The sequence below is a fragment of the Abramis brama genome (genome assembly GCF_963993115.1).
Source record: "Abramis brama genome assembly, chromosome: 23".
NCBI lineage: Eukaryota > Metazoa > Chordata > Actinopteri > Cypriniformes > Leuciscidae > Abramis > Abramis brama.
The window spans coordinates 4,716,846-4,734,629 of NC_139985.1; the positions used below are offsets into that span (position 1 = coordinate 4,716,846).

General features: G+C 40.6%; 1 protein-coding gene across 4 annotated transcripts in view; it reads right to left on the reverse strand.

The window, feature by feature from the left end:
• Positions 1-872: 872 nt before the first annotated feature.
• The window catches only part of sox13 (SRY-box transcription factor 13), a 29,191-nt gene continuing 12,279 nt past the window's right edge, over positions 873-17,784 (reverse strand). For 2 of the 4 annotated variants that reach the window (XM_084100064.1, XM_084100065.1), the window contains exons 2-14: positions 13,538-13,718; positions 13,286-13,394; positions 12,632-12,718; positions 12,272-12,444; positions 12,069-12,137; positions 11,581-11,692; positions 10,337-10,404; positions 10,108-10,243; positions 7,772-7,893; positions 6,471-6,546; positions 5,654-5,821; positions 2,989-3,205; positions 873-2,893 (exon numbers count right to left, since the gene is read on the reverse strand). In XM_084100064.1, the coding sequence (XP_083956190.1) occupies positions 2,647-2,893; positions 2,989-3,205; positions 5,654-5,821; positions 6,471-6,546; positions 7,772-7,893; positions 10,108-10,243; positions 10,337-10,404; positions 11,581-11,692; positions 12,069-12,137; positions 12,272-12,444; positions 12,632-12,718; positions 13,286-13,394; positions 13,538-13,717 (1,764 nt within the window). In that variant the 5' untranslated portion in view covers position 13,718 and the 3' untranslated portion in view covers positions 873-2,646. Of the gene's footprint in view, positions 2,894-2,988; positions 3,206-5,653; positions 5,822-6,470; positions 6,547-7,771; positions 7,894-10,107; positions 10,244-10,336; positions 10,405-11,580; positions 11,696-12,068; positions 12,138-12,271; positions 12,445-12,631; positions 12,719-13,285; positions 13,395-13,537; positions 13,719-17,784 lie in introns of all 4 variants that reach the window. The other 2 variants (XM_084100062.1, XM_084100063.1) reach the window with 1 other exon arrangement.

Here is a 17,784-nt window from a genome sequence, read left to right on the forward strand (position 1 = left end):
TTCTGCTTTATGAGAGTTATGTATGTCTGAAATATTTGATGGAATCAGGATGGAGGGCATCTATATGTATGATATAAAGTCACTAAATCCTATAGTTCCTTGAGGGTTGTCTGAACTATTGACTACTTAACTTCTAGAGGTAGGGTAGGTAATTTGTTTTATGAACACTGTTATACTAGTTGATACATATCCTAATTGCAATCAATAATAGAAGTGGTCTACTGTGGAAGTCTCATGAACAAAATATGTTCATCCAGTGCAATGTTACTGTGTCTTACTTGTCTGTCAACAAATGTATTTCCATACCGCTGCGCACCTGCTCACGCAGACATCACACGTCATCGTAAACAAACAGCCTATTAGACATTCTCTGACAGCAGTCATCTTTTAGGCCTACAGTTTCTTCTGAACCAAAACACAAGCTTATGCTGTGTTCACGCCATGTCATAACCGTAATTACGAGATGGTAACCCGTGTCATTCTACCCGGAGCTGTTCACATCCTCAGACTAGGATTGGTAGCCTACAACTAGAGCTCTGTAAGTTGTTTTTGTTCATTATTATTATTATTGTAATGTTATGTGCTTTGAGACATGAGGTAAAAATTAACGCCTTCTCTCGTCTCATGACTCTTTGCAAACACTTATGTGTTTTGAAGGAGGCGTGGCTTTGTAGACTAGCCGCTCCGAAATTGCCTACCCTACCTTTAAATAAAAACTGGATAATATTTATGCGATAATGTCCATCTAACTGTAAATGATCACCTACTCGCATGATTGTGACTTAGTTTAATCATGAACACGTCACTAATTATTCACTGATTGCTTAATCATACTGAAACATATCTCCAAAAAAAATGTAGAACCACAAAAGTAAACATAACATTTTTATTTATGCTTCAAAAACAAACCACAAAACTTGCTTGGAAAAATGCAACATACAGAAGAAAAAAAACATGTACACCTTTAAATTATACACTTTTATAAACAAAATAAAGTCTATATCTATATTTTACATCCGCTGGTTTTGCAACGTGTCTGGATTGCAATTTTTCCAGTTTTGCCTCTACAGACAAAATACAAACTGTATTTCTGTATCCAGTTTTATACATAATTTCATAATTTCTTTAACATATAAGGTTTAGCATAGCAATCCATTCAGTGGCAAATCCTTTCTAAAAGCTCCTCTTTAAAATATAAAGGTTTTTTTTTTTCTTTTTTTTTCTCACAAAATGTTTACATTTCAGCTCAACTGTAAATCGACGAGCGGCCCAATAATACAGGCCCAGTCAAGAGAACTGCGGGAATGGTAACTCGGGTATTTTCTTCAGCACAAACTCACTCTATATACACTCACTAAAATAGAAAAGTAAACCAAATTTTAAAAATGGGAGTAATTTGAGGGGTATTATTCACATGTACTTTCACAAAATGAACAGTAGAAATTATTTGCATATATATACAAGTGCAAAATTCTACTCTGAAAAAAAAAATTGTTCTATTATGAGTCATGAGGGTATGAAAAAAATATATTAGATGGAAAAAGTGCATTTCAAGTGATTATTCTGCACTAAATAAAAAAAAAAGATTTTGACCTAGGGTAATATTTTAAGTGCAGTACCCAGATTCAAACAGCAGAGGACGCCACCAACCTGAAGAAAGCCTGCAGTCCTTCACTGCCCTCAGACAGAGTCTTAAAGGGGCAGGCTACTTAAATCTCTGTAACAGAACAGCCTATAATCATCATCTGATAACTAAATATAATAAACTGGACAAGGAGTTTGGGAATGTTCCTTCCTTTTTCCAAGTCCACTTGTTTTCTTTTTTGCTCAGCCCTTGAGCTCTGGAAAGTACCTTGGCACAGTCTTAACAGGAACTTTTGCAGGAAACCCCTGGTGACATCAATAAGCATTATAAAGCACACAGGCTTTAGTTTTTTTTCTTTTTTTTTCTATGGCTAATCTTTCGGAGCTCTCCATCTATTGGCTATTTCAAGAAATAGTTCATCCAAAAATTATATTTTTGTCACCATTTACTCGCTCTAATCTCATTTTCATTTTTGGGTGAACCGTTCCTTCTTATGCATTCTATTATTTGACACTGTATGATCTGTGGAACTTTTTCAAACAAGTCAACCGTGAATATACTTGTCTATACCCCTTCTAGAAGAGTCGATTCCCTAGCATTTTCTTATGCACTTTACAGATAACATTTACTTCATAAAATGTGCAGTAGACAATTTTTGCAACACCAGCTCCACAGTGCCTTCGAACGACTCAAGATCTGCAGTCTAACAGCGAATATTGTAGACAGAAAAAGTCTTGCTTTTTCCAGGCTCTGGTCAGTGTGTAAGACCTATCCTGTATGCCTGGCCTACACCACTGGAAAAATCTGAAATATGAATATCTATCCTTTGTTTAACTACTTGTCATCATGTCTGCTGCCTCCCTAACCAACCCTAGAGGACCATGTGACCGATCTGGCAGGTTTGAAACCAGTTTGCAAGGACATCCTCAAAACTGGACTGGAAAACACTGACCTATACCATTTTTTTGGACACCATCACGTTGTCCGATTATTTTCTCCATCTCATTCCCCCTCTTGCATTTTCCACCCTCTCTGTCCTCCAATCCTTTCCTCGTTTCAACTCAGTCGGTGAGGACAACCAGCTCTCCCTCACTGCGTTCGCCCGTGTCACTCTCCTCCCCTTCGCTGTAGGGCTGTCGGGGCCGTGCGGCCTCCTGCGTCTCGTCACCTCGGACCTGCGGGGGCTCCAGAGCTCGGGGCAGGTAGTGCTCCAGGAGGGCAGGGTGCAAGGGCAAGGTGGTCATGGACACAGGTGTGGTCGGGTACTGTACTTCACTGGAGGGGTACGGTAGCTGCTGCTCTGATTGGCTGTGGGAAGAAATGTTGACTGTAAGAGGGCGAATCGGGAATCATCATTAGGTTATTCAGACGACTGACATGTTGAGTGTGTCTGCGGGCATCACCTCGGAGGGTACGTTACTCGTTGCTCCTGTCGTCGACTCTTCATCATGGCCTTGTACTCTCCCACCCGCAGTCGTCTTCCCTCTACAATACAGGTGCGCTTTGGCCGGGGTTTGTATTTGTAGTCTGGGTAACGTTCCAGGTGCTGCCGACTCAATCTGGCCTGCTCTTCATAGTACGGCTGCTTCTCCTGATTGGACATGGACTTCCAACGGGAACCTGAGAAAGCAACAAGCAGGCATGAAAGTAAGGTATTATATAACAGGGGTTTTCAAACTTTTAGGACATGCGGCCCCCTAGGTTTATCTAATTTCACTCGCGCCCCCAACGCAAACATCATTGCTATATTACATAATATGCTGCATATAGTGTGCAAAACCATGTCTACACCTTGCCGCAACAGCTTGAGGATGTCTACGCTGGACACGACAAAGCGACCATTGCAATTCCATTTGTTTTTCATGTCAAAAGTAGCGCATGCGCTTTGGAGAATGTCAGAAACAGTACGAGGCATCAGTTTACTGTCGGGATAGAGTGTTTCATCGTGTCGCTCGCGTCCGGTGTAGACAGGGTATTAGTTAAACTGAAACATTAAAAATATCAACAGCTTATAGAATTTTGTGTGATGGCTGAGCTTATTTTTCATTCAGTTGTACCATATTACCATCTCTGGTATTCAGGATTTTTACAAGCCACCCGTCCAATTTAGTTGTTTTTGCTCAAATTCAGTTGCGCCAAATATGCCGTAACCATAGCAAACGATTAGCTGGGAGAGTAGTTAAATTGCCCACTCTAGTGGATGACTAAAAAAAATGTAAAATCTCACATTTACAGCATTTACATGGTCTCTTGCCATCTTCAGCACACCAAATATTTATCACAATCTCAATGTTACCTCTTCCAACGCTAGACCAAAGCTTGAAGTCGTAACATTTAATGGGGGCTCGTCCGGGATAATTACAAATTATCCCTGTGATTGTGATAATTGGGGTGTGTTTGTTAGTGGCAAATGACGGTACGTTGTTGACGTATTGGCAGTGTACTCAAGCGGAGTGTTATTGTAGAGCTCATCTGCTTATATATTATGGACACTAATCCACTAAAAGAATTTGCCTAAGGAGATTGTATGCCTGTATATTTGAATTTATGCACCTGTTAGTAATGAATGAAGCTAAAATAGTCAAACCAGTTTATTAGAAGGAAGTGTCAATGTACTTTTGGCTTGGAGCAGGTTTTTCAGTGGTTTGAGTGTTTAAATTCCACAACGACAAGGAAGAGAGAGATAATTCAGAGTGAAAGTACAAAGGAGTGCAAAGGAGGGGAAAAACAATCAGCGACCTGAAGAATTCACTGACCTAATTCGCTACACATTGGGAATGTTTGACTTTGTAAGAATTCGGTTTATTGACTGCATGCGTGCAGCGCTGCCTTCAATGACAGTGTGCTGCGGGCTAAAAGGGTAAGCAACTGACAGAAACTTAGGTGTGTACCAGAAAGAGCTTCAGGCCATGTTTGGGAGGAGGAAAAAAGCTTGAATCAGGAGGGTCTCAGTTGCGCCACAATGGAATGGAATGCAAGTGTTTTGTGAAAGGAAAGCACTGAGGAAGGCAGAGGTGCAGCAAGGGATGAGGGGGCTGAAGTTCTGGGTGTTGTTTTCCTGTCACCCCAGGAGCCAGGTGGCTGTATGTGCCCTGGTGTGACCCCTTTTTTATCCCCCTAAGACCTTCTGTCCTCCTCTCCATTCCAGGGGGCAACAGCAAGTTACATGTTCGAAAATATAGATGTGTTTTACAGAGTAACACTTTAACTGCTGACTGTAGGATTAGCTGTGAGCATGAAGAACCCACAGTTCCCATAACCCCCCAGCCCAACCCAACAATAAACAACTGATCTCAAGAGAAAGATAAAGGAGTAAAAAGAGATGAAATAATAATACAACAATGAGGACAATGTTGTCAGAACAGGTGCTTCAGAATCCACAAAGAGAAAGGATTAGAGACAGTACAGTCACTAGAGCATTCCTTTCGTTGATGACATTTTTCTTTGACAAGACGACCAAAAAGTTTGAACTTTCACACTTGCATATAATTAAATAGAGTAAAGGTTATGCGTATTTGGCTTGATGTCCGAGGGGATGGCTCCATGCTCAGAATTTGGCCTGAACCCAGGTTGGGATAGGAATAGTTAGAAGTGAGGAGATGGGGTGGTGGAGGGATGCTGGAAAACTGTCATGAACAGAGGTAAATCAGCTGTATATATACCTCTTATCTTGTTAATTGAGTTGATTAACTGAATGCGCTCCTCTTGTGTTAATTAGGTTAATTTTCTGTAAGTGCTCTTCCCGAACTTTGTTAATAAAACATCATTTGATGGACAAAGCTAACACAGTTTGCTTATATTACTATTAACAAATAAAGACATGAATATAACATGAACTGATGATGTGTGGTCATTGGGCAGAGCAAAAGACCAAATACAACAATTACAATTTGCAAATAAAGTCTTTCTTTTTTTGTATTAGTCATTTATGTACATGCAACATGAGAATTTTCAAATATGGCAATATTCTGATAATATTACTACTAGTAAACTATCTAAAGTTTGGTAACAATCATTAGACTATCACTAAAATCTAATTCAAAATGTCTTGTCAAAACGAATGCTTACCAAGGATCTTGCTGATACTGGAGTTGTGCATGTCAGGGAACGCCTGCAGGATACGTCGCCTTTCGTCTTTAGCCCACACCATGAAGGCGTTCATGGGACGTTTGATGTGGCCAGAGGAGGGAGTCCGGGATTCACCATAGCTTCCCACACCAGAGATTGCCATCTGTCCTGTTGGGAACAACAAGATTTAAAAAAAAACAATCAGTCTAGACACACAAAACTTCCTTTTGTTTGACTACACGCCCTGCAGCCAAGTGCAATTACACAGGCAGGTGGCATCTGTGTTTGCTGCATGCCAAAGAGGTTTTTATTGTATGAGAAATAGTCATAAATTCACCATTTGTTTATTTGATCAGAAAATTGCATGATCGACTGACATTTCTTCATTCAAATTTTGCGCACGTACTAGTGACATGCAAAACTATCCAACTATTCTGAGGGTTTCCTGAACGACTAACTCAGCTAACCTGTCTTACCTGCTAGTTATGCTTAATTAGATCGGGATGAGGTGATCTCGAAATGGACACGCTTCTTAGGGGGTGTTTACAAAAGACCAACACGGTTTGCAAGAGAATGGAACGCAATGCAGGGATCAATTTTTTAAGTTGACACAGTATCACTTTAGGAAACAGTGCAAGATAGCAGTGCAACACAAGACATCATGTTGAATGTGTATGGCTGTATAAGGAAAGGAAATTAATTTAAAAAACACTGTCCCATGCGAACGAACCAACAGCTAAAGCATAACAAACAGGCAGCATACTAATTAATGTACCACCGAAGAAAATTGAAGTTGATAATGATGGCCCATACGTACCCTCAGAGTCACTGCTGAGGTGGTCCTCATTCGTCCTCAGGCACTGTCCTTCATCCATCCGGTCTCGAGACGCCTCCTTATAATCAATCAAAATGAAAAGACAGAAAATGTAATGCCTGCTACAGACTGTATGATTTCAGCAATCCTATAAGATCATTACAAATCACACTGTACGACATGGATCTAATAAACTTGGGTACTGTGCGATGATAGTGTAGAGCGAGATGAATCGCACTTTGGCAGTTGTGGTTTTTAATGTGCGCTAAAAAAAAAAGAGCAGGAAGCGAAAGAGGAAAATATGGACATAGTCATGGCTAGGTAAAGAGGCCAGCTTGGTATGCCAATCATGCAAATGGAGCTTGAGGTAAGTAGTTTTAAGTTTTAGCGCCATGTTGCAGTGATCAATACGCCACTTCATGTTGCATTTTTATTGACTAGTCAGTAGACACCAGTCATAGCAGAAAACACACTGTGAGATGATCATGCTAATTTTTTTACACTGTCAGAAAATTATCGCATTTTGACCATGACAACGGCCGTCTATGAACCTCTCTCACTGTAAGACTAGGACGAGCCACGACCACAGAAATCGCCACGATTGGTCATCTTTCGCCTGGGACAGTCCAAAATCGTACAATGTGTAGAGAGCATAAGATACAAAGGGCCCCAGCGAAATTTGTGGTTGTCAAATACAATTTTGAAGCTATATTCTTCTCCCTTTCAAATGGCTTGGCATTGTTGTCAATGTCTACCAGGATATTCAAGAGTATGCAAGACAGTTGTACAAGTGTCAAGCTGTAAAAACAGGTTTAAGTGGAATGATTCAAAACCCAGTTGACAACAAAGGCGAAATCACTGTCAGATCTCCCTGCGGTTAAACTGAACTCAAAAGCAGAAACAAAGTGGTTGTCGAAACAGGTGTCTATGGAGAATTGAGGCTATTTCACAATTGCCACGAACACAAACAAGTGAACATACAAGTTGTGGTAGGACTCTAAAGCAGCTGTTCTTGGCTGAAATGGGAATGTACCCCTTGTTTAACCGATATCATGAACCTCTGTAAACCAATATCCATCGCTGACCCTGACCGTCCCTCTTCTCCTGTAACACAGTGGGTGTTCTGAAAGAGGGCTGTTTCAAGTGCGGGCCATTAATGGATACTTGCCCCGATGTTTCAACCTTGAAGCATGACCAATGGTGACAAACAGCGGGCCCCGGGTGCCGCCCGAGGAACCTTGGAGAACTAGGGTGTGGAGTATGTGAGAGCGTGTTTGTGTGTGTGTGCTAAGACGTTGACTCACCAGCCTTGTGTTGTTGTCCCTCTCACGGTCCCTCTCTCTGCCCGTCGGGCCTTGTCCTCCACGCAACAGCTGCTGGGCATCATGAATGGCTTGTGTCACAACATCACCCTCTCCCAAGAAGCCTGAAGAGTGAAAGGGCGAGAGAGAAAGGAAACTTTAGACAAGGTCAAGAGAGATACATTTATCCCTCTCTGTCTTGTGATGCACAAATAAAGCCCTTGGCTCGGTCTCAAGTATATGATCCGATCCAGGACAAGACCCCAGTCTTGAGTCCAAAGGCTTAAGACAAACAGTCAAGTCTGAGGTGCTGACACATTCTCAGGGGCTGGTTCGAAGGGGGAACAGGTTTTCTGAACTGCTGACAACTGTCGGCATTATACTTGGGATAGAGGCATGTTGGCAGTGGGAACCCTAAGATGGGTCTTTTCTAACAGGGTGCAGAGAGTCATTTTTACTGAATGTGAACGTCAAGGACTGCCCTCTCAAACAATGCCATGAGAGTACAGCAGGAAAACCACAGGACATGTCTGACTCATAGGCCCTTTTTACACCTGGTATTAAGATGCGTTTTGTAGTAGTAGACGAGGGAGTCACCTGGTATTTTAATCTGTCCATTTTGTACACTTTCAACCACTTCTGTCCTAATTTCTTTGAGGGGAGTGTCTATAGGTGGTAAATGTACGGGCTTTTTTTTATATAAGCTCACGCAATTTACATATGAATTTGTGGGTGTGTTAGAAACCAGGAATGGTGAGAGAACATTGTGCTTGGTATGTTTTTTGTCTCCAAACCAAAATCTTTAGCTGACAAAAGTATAAATCCTGTCTGGCTAGCGCTCTTCCCATAATGTTTACGCATTAGGTCAGTAGGCGGAGAGTAGGCGTCTTTTGTGGTTGTTCGAACACATTCGACCATATGACACTATGAAAGCAATCCAGTCAAATGCGTTTTCAACTACCTCTGGAAGTGGTCAAAAGTGGACAAGCTCAAAAAGTTTTAGACCCCGTTTACACCTGTATTTAGTGTCATCCACTTGTGATCAATCGACCTAGACGCATCTAATACCAGGTGTAAACAGGGCCATAAAGAGGTAGAAATATTTTTGGACACATCTGACAGCACAACATAAATACTAAGCAATTTGTTGTGCAACTAACAATATTTCAAATCAGCTTAAAGCACATAGCACTAGGGATGCTCGATTATGGAAAAAATCATAATCACGATTATTTTGGTCAGTATTGAAATCACGATTATGTAACATGATTATTTCACATGACTTTGGGAACGTGTTGCATTTATTAAAAAGACACCTTTCAACAATTCTTAAAAAATTGAAATTTTAACATTTATTGTACTTTTTGAACTATTAAAATAAATAATATAACAGAAAATACTTCAATAAGTATTTTAATAATTCCTGCAGGTCTACCACTTATAATGCAGGAAATTGCCCCGCAAACATTTATTCACTTTAGCAAGTAGATTGTATGAGTACATTTACATTTACATTTTACATTTAGTCATTTAGCAGACGCTTTTGTCCAAAGCGACGTACAGATTAGGACTAAATTAAGCGAGTCGTCGTGAAGAGGCAAAAAAACAACGCAAGAAGTGCTCAAAATACGAAGTTCAGGCATTATTCAGAGTAACATAAGCCCGATAAGCAAGGATTTAAAGGAAAAAGGATTTTTTTTTTTTTTTTTTATGAGGTTAAGTGTTCACGGAAGAGATGGGTTTTCAGATGTCTTTTGAATGTTGTCAGGGATTCTGCATTCCGGATGAGGGTGGGGAGATCATTCCACCAGCATGGAACTGTGAATGAGAATGTTCTGGAAAGTGATTTTGTGGCTCTCTGTGACCAATCGTAGGCTTCTAGTAGTAGCCTAAATTAATCCACACAGATTATAAAATCAAATCAATAATTTTAAAACTTTCTCCAAGACACAATTTCACAAACCACGCAAGTGTTCAGCGGTGCTGCGTCTTCTCTCTCTCTGTCTCTCAAAATGGGTTGGACAAGGTAAGCGTCGAAACTACACTCTCGCGTTTAGGAGTCGGGACATGACGGAATTGTCACTGAGAGAGTTTATGGCTTCGGGAGGGGCGGATGTGCGCGTGTCATTCAGAACACAAGACAAAATAAGAGTGTTCTTGCAAAACAGAACATGGCAAAATAATGTTTTTTATTCGATTGTACTATTTTGGTGATCGTTGGGAGCGAAAACCATCCGAAATTCAATTAATTGCACAGCCCTACATAGCACTGCTTCAAACTCTCAAGCACATTGTAATTTTGGAGACTGGATGTGTTGGTGTGGTGAAGTGTCACATACTTAGGCTGAGGGCAGATCGAGGAGGGCTATGGGGCAGATCTCTGGGTCGGTACCCTGACTGCAAGTGGGCCAGTTCCAGTGCCTGGGGGCTTGGGGTCTTGGGTTTAGCCGTGAGGTTGAGAGGTTGACTGGTGTCCTTGAGCAGAAAGTCATTGTTAGGTTCGTTAATAAATTACTAAAAATAAAACAAAGTGAAAGATGACCTGCAGATCAGCGCTAGATGGTGTACCTGGCGAAAGACTGTACCACTGGACCTTTTGGAGTGTGGATTGGGCAGCAACTGCATGGGATATTCCACTAAAAACAAATAAACAAGTACATTTAAAAGACTGAAACGTAAAGATTTACAAACATAAATGGTCAGTGGGTATGCGAGAGAAATCCGAGCACAACAGGACATGGCCAACTATCAGGTTTCAAGTCAGGTTCAGGTCAATGTTTCTGTTTCACAGGTTCAAAGCATCTAAATCTTTCCTAGTTACTATCACTCCAAATGCTTTGTATCCTTAATGACTTCTAAGACATATAGCATTGCAAACTGCTAAGTGTTTATCACCTAAGAACTTCTCTTAATTACCAGCTGGATAAACTCTTTGAGCTCAGATTTGCTTGAGTCCTTGGCCATCAATTCCAAGTTTCTTTACAATGCCAGCTCGATTGTGTCAGGCATGCTGTTAGCCGACTAGCTCATACACTTGTCCTATTGTTCCCTGTTCTTTCCTTCTATCCTTCATCTTCTAAGCGAATGGAGTACATGCATACAGGCATCAAAGTTGTGCGTTTACAAGAGTCTTTTAACTGAGCGAGGGCACAGTTCCATAGATTACAGACGTCAATGCAAAGAACCTACGCTGGATTTTACTTGATCAATATGCACTCTAATTCAATGGACAGCCCTGAGCCGTTCTTCAATGAATGTGCAAGGAAATCACTCGGGCAGACCTTTCAATGAGTCTTTCTTTATGAAGTTCTTTCTAAGTGGACCAAAGACATGAGCAAAACCATCAATTCATGCAATAACTATTTGTATTACAGAACAGACCTTTAGACAAACATGCATTAAGAAAAGTTCTTAGAATAAAAAGTTTTTTTATTTCCCTTTAGCATAGAATAGCATATTAACTCTTTCAATTCAGCTTGCACTACGCTACATATTAACTGAAACTACAAACCACAGCTGATAAGCTTGCGCTGAGAGGCGCAAGAGCAAACAAGTTTTTCAAATAACCAACAAAGGGTAATATTTGAAGTCAATTATTTAGAGATTTTTGACAGATGCTATTTGATCCATCTGAAGATAACAGATGGCTGAATCCTGTGCCCTAACAGACTCTTATTGTAAAAGCTAACAGTTGCTCAATATGCAAATAGGTAGGTCTTCTATGCCTATATCAGGATGTGCGAACAATTCACTCCATTGGCCGAATGGACGAAAGTTGAGGAAGTTTTCTTGAGGGTTTGGTGCGGCCTTACCTGGTTTGCAGGGAATGGGCTGCAGAGGTAAACCCATCTGGGCCTCAGAAGTGACTGGCAACGGCTGGGCGTTGGGGTGAAAGGCGGGGATCATAACATACGGCATGTTTACCTGCTGGTTCAAAGGTCACAGAGAACACCTTAAGTCACCTAATATTGTATTTCCACTCTGTCCAAATAATCTTAATGAAACAATTCACCCAAACAGGTAAGTTCTATTTACTCACTGTCGTGTTATGACCTCATTTCAATTTATTTCTTCCTTAAAGTCACAATGAAATCATTGTTATTTTGTACAGAACGTTACAGTGTTTAATATAAATGCGTTGCACATCATTATTCTTTGTGCACTTTTAATCTTTAATCAAAAACGTTAAACTTTTTTCATTTTTTAGGTGAAGTATTCCTTTAAGATCATAAGATTCTCCCTAGTCTCTAGTAGTTCATACAGTGAAGTAAACTGCAAGGTTTGGAATCATCAACCTCACCTGAATTTGCTGCTGCAGTAAATTGATTTTATGTTGCTGCTGTATCAGCTGCTGCTGCTGTTTGGCAATCTAAAACAGAAAATCGGCATTCAGAAACCAAACTAATTCATATATTGCTTTTCCTGAAACTGCTTTTTTGCAGTTCCTCTTCAAATGCTCCATCTTTTTCCTTGTCACTTGTTCAACTAAAAGTGTCTCCACACCTGTTCTTGCTGCTGTCTTGCCAATTCCATCTGTTGCTGCTGTTTCTCCAGCAGCAGAGCGGCCATATTCCTCTGCTCTGAATGAGCTCCTAGCAGCTGCTCTCGCAGACCAGAGAGCTGGTTTATCATCAACAACAACTGAAACTCCTTCTCTGCCAGACTCTCTGGGGTTCCTGTAAACACATACGCACAAGCTGATGGTCAGGCAAAAGGTGTCAGTGAAAAACAAATGTGAGATGAACCAATCACAATTGAAAAACACACACACACACACAATGCTATACTGTATGGTTACTCCACTAAATGATTTGCATGACAAAGTTTATGTACTGTATGTGCAGTATAAACAGATAAATTCACCTTTTAAGTTGACATTGGCCTGAAGACCCTTCCCAAGGAACTTTTCTTTCCAGTCTGTATTCAGAAGCTTTTCAATTGTGGGCATCACTAAAAAAAAAATATTTTAACTTTTAATAATTTTAAATGAACCCCTGGACAAAATATGTCTGAAAGCATTTAAATGTAATATTTCTATTAAAACATAGATACAATTTTATTATAGTTCAATATATATCTATATCTATCTATATATATTTCTAGGGAAATATATATAGATATATATTTCTATTCAATTCTAGGGAATGGGTGAAAATCAAAGCAAAGCTGTTTAAGAAAACACTTGAGGACTCTTTAATAACCAATAAGCATTTCCCAGGGACTGTGAAATATATCATACAAATGAAATCACTGAAAAGCTTCATAGAGCTTGAAACAAAAGAGGAATTGGAGGATAATCTCAATGTAGACTGCATTAATAGCAATCAGCTCCTAATTGCTGACAGATACATGCACAAACCACTTAATCAAAATTAAAAGCTCAAAACTTCTTTCATAATCCTCTTTTGCTCTAGAACAACACCCTTGAAACATTGGAACACAATGAACACCATGGACCAATAGGCTAATTAGCCCTCCACGAAGACCTTATTTTTGTAAAGGAACCATTGCCCTTACCCTCACTGACGTTAGGTTTGCTGTCAGTCTTGTCGTGGGCTCTGCTGCCTCCATCTTGACTGGCAGGTGTGTGTGAACGTAGCAGTTCTTTACTGGGAGGAGAACTCTCCTGAAGAACACAGGAACAAATCCTCACTACAGAAACCTCATATCTTATATGGGGAAAAAGTCCATTGTCTTGATATCAAATTACTTTCATTTATAAAACAAGACAAAAAATTCATGAACACATCATCAAACTTCAGGTCATACCAAGGAAGATTGTGCGTTAGGTGGCGCTGACTTCTCAACTGACCAATCACAGATCGGAGAGGATTCCCGGTTGACAACTCTGCCTCCCAATTCGTCGTCTTCAAGCTTGATACCAACACCCACCATGGTCACATTGCTCTTGGCATGGGGATGCAGAGCAGGTGGACTGGGCTCACACATTCTGCAAAAACAAAAAAAATTCATTTATCAGAGCATGTCATTCAAAAGAAAGAAAAAGTTTGCCTTTATAATCTTGCACCAAAACAACTTGCTCTGCCTCAGCTGATGTCATCAAGCCCTCTTATTTTCAACCACCTGTCTCACTTTGGAGTATCAGATCACCTCCTGATGGATAAAAACTAGTCCCGACTCCCGCCCTATGTTTTCCCATTAAATATTCTGTTTCACTCAATGAACAACAATACGTCACGTTACAGAAGTGAAATGCATTGCATGGATGCAATTCACATTTCAGCAAGAATTTGGAAACCATGTCAGACTGCATTGCTAACAAGGGTATTCCGGTTTTGTACAGCTACTGTCTGGGAAGAACAGAGAGACCACAGGGGGAAAAAAACAGCTGACTGCTTTGCATAAGGAACAGAAGGGTTTTTGTGGAGCCCAGACACAGGCCGCCCCATTCAAACTCTTTCACCGAAGCCACTTCTTCGGGGTCTCCAGGGCTCAGGAGCCACTCTGTGTCGGGAGAGGATATTTGTGCGCGTTTGTGTTGTGTGTGCACGTCCGAGTTGTTCAAATCTGTCAACATACTGTCAGAAAACAGATGCCAGACTACTGTGCCCATCAAGTATCTGGCCGTCTCAAGTAGCACACCAAACCCCTTTGCAATGAAGGACAAGAGGAGGAGAGAGACGGAGAGAGTGAAGGAAAGAAAGAAAGAGAGAGAAGGCAATTTCAAAATTAGCCGCGGCCTATAAACACCTCTCCTCCACCTCCGCTCTGCACGACAAAAGAAACACAAGACAATCCAAAGAAAACAAACACAAGGGAAAATGCATCTCTCCCTTCTTTTTCACTCTCTAGCCCTCTGCAAATATATATATATATATAATGCCCATTGTTACAGAGAAAGAACAAAGGAAGTTTAAACAATGGGCATGACATGGACAAAAGCAATAGGCTGCAGGAAACACAGCAGGGTAACAATACAAACGGAATGTGCCGATGGTCCGTGACAGAGAAAGAAAAAAAAAGTGGAACAGTCACTGGGCCGATTCCAGTTCCTCCTGTATTTTTTCATGCACTCTGAAAACACAAAAGCAGCTTGTACGTTTACATTAAGGCCCAAGAGAAAGGTTGAATGCTTAGCTAAAACGTTTTCTGTTAAGCTGAGCAACTTGGTTGAATTGAAAATAATTCAATGGACCAATCTGTTCTTTTGAAGTAGTGATTTGCCAATGTACCATGGAGGAAATTGGCCAAGCCTTGGAAGGTTTGGGCAAAAGGGCGTAGTTTTCTGTTCGTGTATTTGCCTGACCGCAAAGCAAACAAAAGTTTGTGTGTGAAAGTAAAAAACCTCATGAGCTCAATTAAGTTGGATGAACTTTTTATCCGATAAGAAAACATGCACATAAACTACGATGGAAACACATTTACAGTTTAAATTCGATGCGCATAAAAAAAAAAAAGATGGGACTTTGCTATGGGACGGCATAACTGGACTAACCAGCGGACCGATCTCGGTGCACAGCATCTGAAATGCTGTTTTGGTTGTTCTGAAATGCCTGAGCAAAGTCTGTCGTCAAAGTGGTCTGGCATAATTACCTCCCAAAACTGTCTAACACGACTGTGTTCCCAAACAGAAGCATCTGCCTCCGAAAGCAAGATAACTTTATTGCGTTCTGCTGCGCGCTCTGAGGCGCAAGCATTTTATTATATAGGAAATTATTATATACGGTGGCTTCTCCTGCTGCAGCAACTTCCATTCTTCCTAGTTATATTTAGAACCAGTGTAACAGGATGATTTTATATTCTTCGGCTCACTGGATGGAAATGTTTTATGCAATATTCCAATTTTGCGCACAAGTTCAATTCGCAACTTTGGATGGAAACATAGCTATTGGTAGTCAGCGCACTCAGTTAAGGTCGATCTCTTGCCACGAATCACTGTCAGTTGTGAACCGCAAACTTGATACGGTCTTCCCAAATCAGATTTAGATACCAAGGACAAGACCCCCTCCTTTCCCTGGGAACCAAGTGCACTCAAGAAAGATCCTTGTAAAATAACCCGCCACCATTGGTGCATTATAAATAAACACTTGCAAGAAGTCTACACTATTAAAGTTCCTATTGTGACGAGGCTAAAATTATTCCTGTTCCCCCAGTTGAGAAGCACTGATCCACAAACCAGGTGCAGGAAGTGTGAATTTGTCAGCTCCTTCCAAAGTGCACTTGTAGTTCTCGAGATATTCCAGCTATTTGCTTGGAGGGATTTGACTGTCAAAAAATGGCACAGCCTCAAGCTCCAAACGGACTCATGAAGATTAATGCTAAAGCGAAGCTTCTTCGCGCTTGTCACGCACAAGTGTTAAAGAATGTTGCATTGTAAAAAAAAAGCAACAGTTGGAAGGGTAAATCCTTATCCAGCAAAGCTGAGAATTCACGTGAAATGACATCCTTACTGCACATTTTGTATGTAGCATAGTGATCTTTTTGTAATGTCAATATGTAACTGAATGCAAATCTTTAATATTTTATGGAAGCCAATTTGAACTTTAGAGTATAGTAAATAAAAAGGTAATAATTTCTCTTAATTGTGTTTTTCTCACTCTCAACTGCAATGTAATGTCTCATAATTTCAACAATGTTTTTGTAAATATAATTAAAGTAAAACAGGCTTCCATGAATATGTCATTAGTTTTGAAAAAAAAGAAAAGAAAAGAATACAAAAGGACAGCACTGACAGTATTGTTCTTAATCCCATTTAAAAGGTGAATGTGTCATAACTTGGTAATTGCGATAAGAAATATTTATGACAAGCTCTTATGTCAGCACATGCAAAACAAGCCAGAAAGAATTAATAGTATGATTGATGCTAACTGCCAGTGGGTCTTACAAGACTACAAGTTTCGAGTTTGTTCTTACCTGTTTTTCGGATGTGGAGCCATAAGACGTATTTCCAAAGAGCTCTGACAGTCTTTTGTGGTCTAAGATAATATCAGCCTCCAGGTTCTTTGCGTTTGAGCTAAAACACCTCTGAAATGAAATACTTCCCACGGTCCGGAGTGCGCAAGACAAAAGCCTAAGTTGCCTTACAAGTCGTAACGTGTTGCGGCCTCACATTCTGTCATTCGCACTCCTCTCCTCTGATGCAAATACGAGTTTTCTTTGTCGTTTCTAACTCTCCCTTCCCTTATGATGGTACTGAAGTGGTTAATTTCCGCATTGTGACAAGTCAAGCTTCTAAACATTGTCAAAAAGGACAAATAAAACTGTCAGAAGTGCCAAAAACAAGCCTGTGCACGCAAAGACTTTGTTTTACTGAAATCTAAGCGATCATTAAAGGGAACAGAAGACCCGTAGTGGCATAACACCAGTTTGAACTTGAAGTCTAAAGGCTTTTTAACACCCTAAATCATTGCACTTGCCAATTAGGCATGTAACAATTAAACACGTTCTAACTTTACAAGCACCTGTTGTAAACCAGCACTTGACACAACGTGAGAATGCGGCAAACTGCACTGGATGATGGTAGGTTTCCCCTAAGACCAGACAGGTGAACACTTTTGGGTCTTCAGCTAAAAGCAGAAGTGTTTGTAAGCTTTGAGCCCATCAGTAAGCAACGCAAAGTCCAATCAGCTGTTGAAATCCAGCAACAGGAACTTCTAAACCCACCTGCCAGTAACTGTACTCTTAGCAAAGATACAAAGCCTTGACCTACGCAAACGGTCTACCAACCTCAAGAGCATGTGGTCAGTTCTCATCGTCTTCGAGTCGTCTCTTGGAAAGCGTTTCACTTGCCAGTGTGGAAACCTGGAGAAGCAACTCATGTTGTTGTGTGTAGTAAAACTGCCTAGTGACGTCCCAGGAATTGAGAGGAGAGCTGGCTTCTCTCAGTCTTGATGCCAGATGCGCAAAACTGCGGTCACGAAATGATGCCCTATAGCCAAGGCAAACAGTAGCATTTGCATGACGTTTGCCTCTGTTATAACTTTCCTCTGAGTACTTTACACAGATAGGGATTTGATAACATTGTAAAAGTGAAATTGGAGAGGGGTATCCAGGAA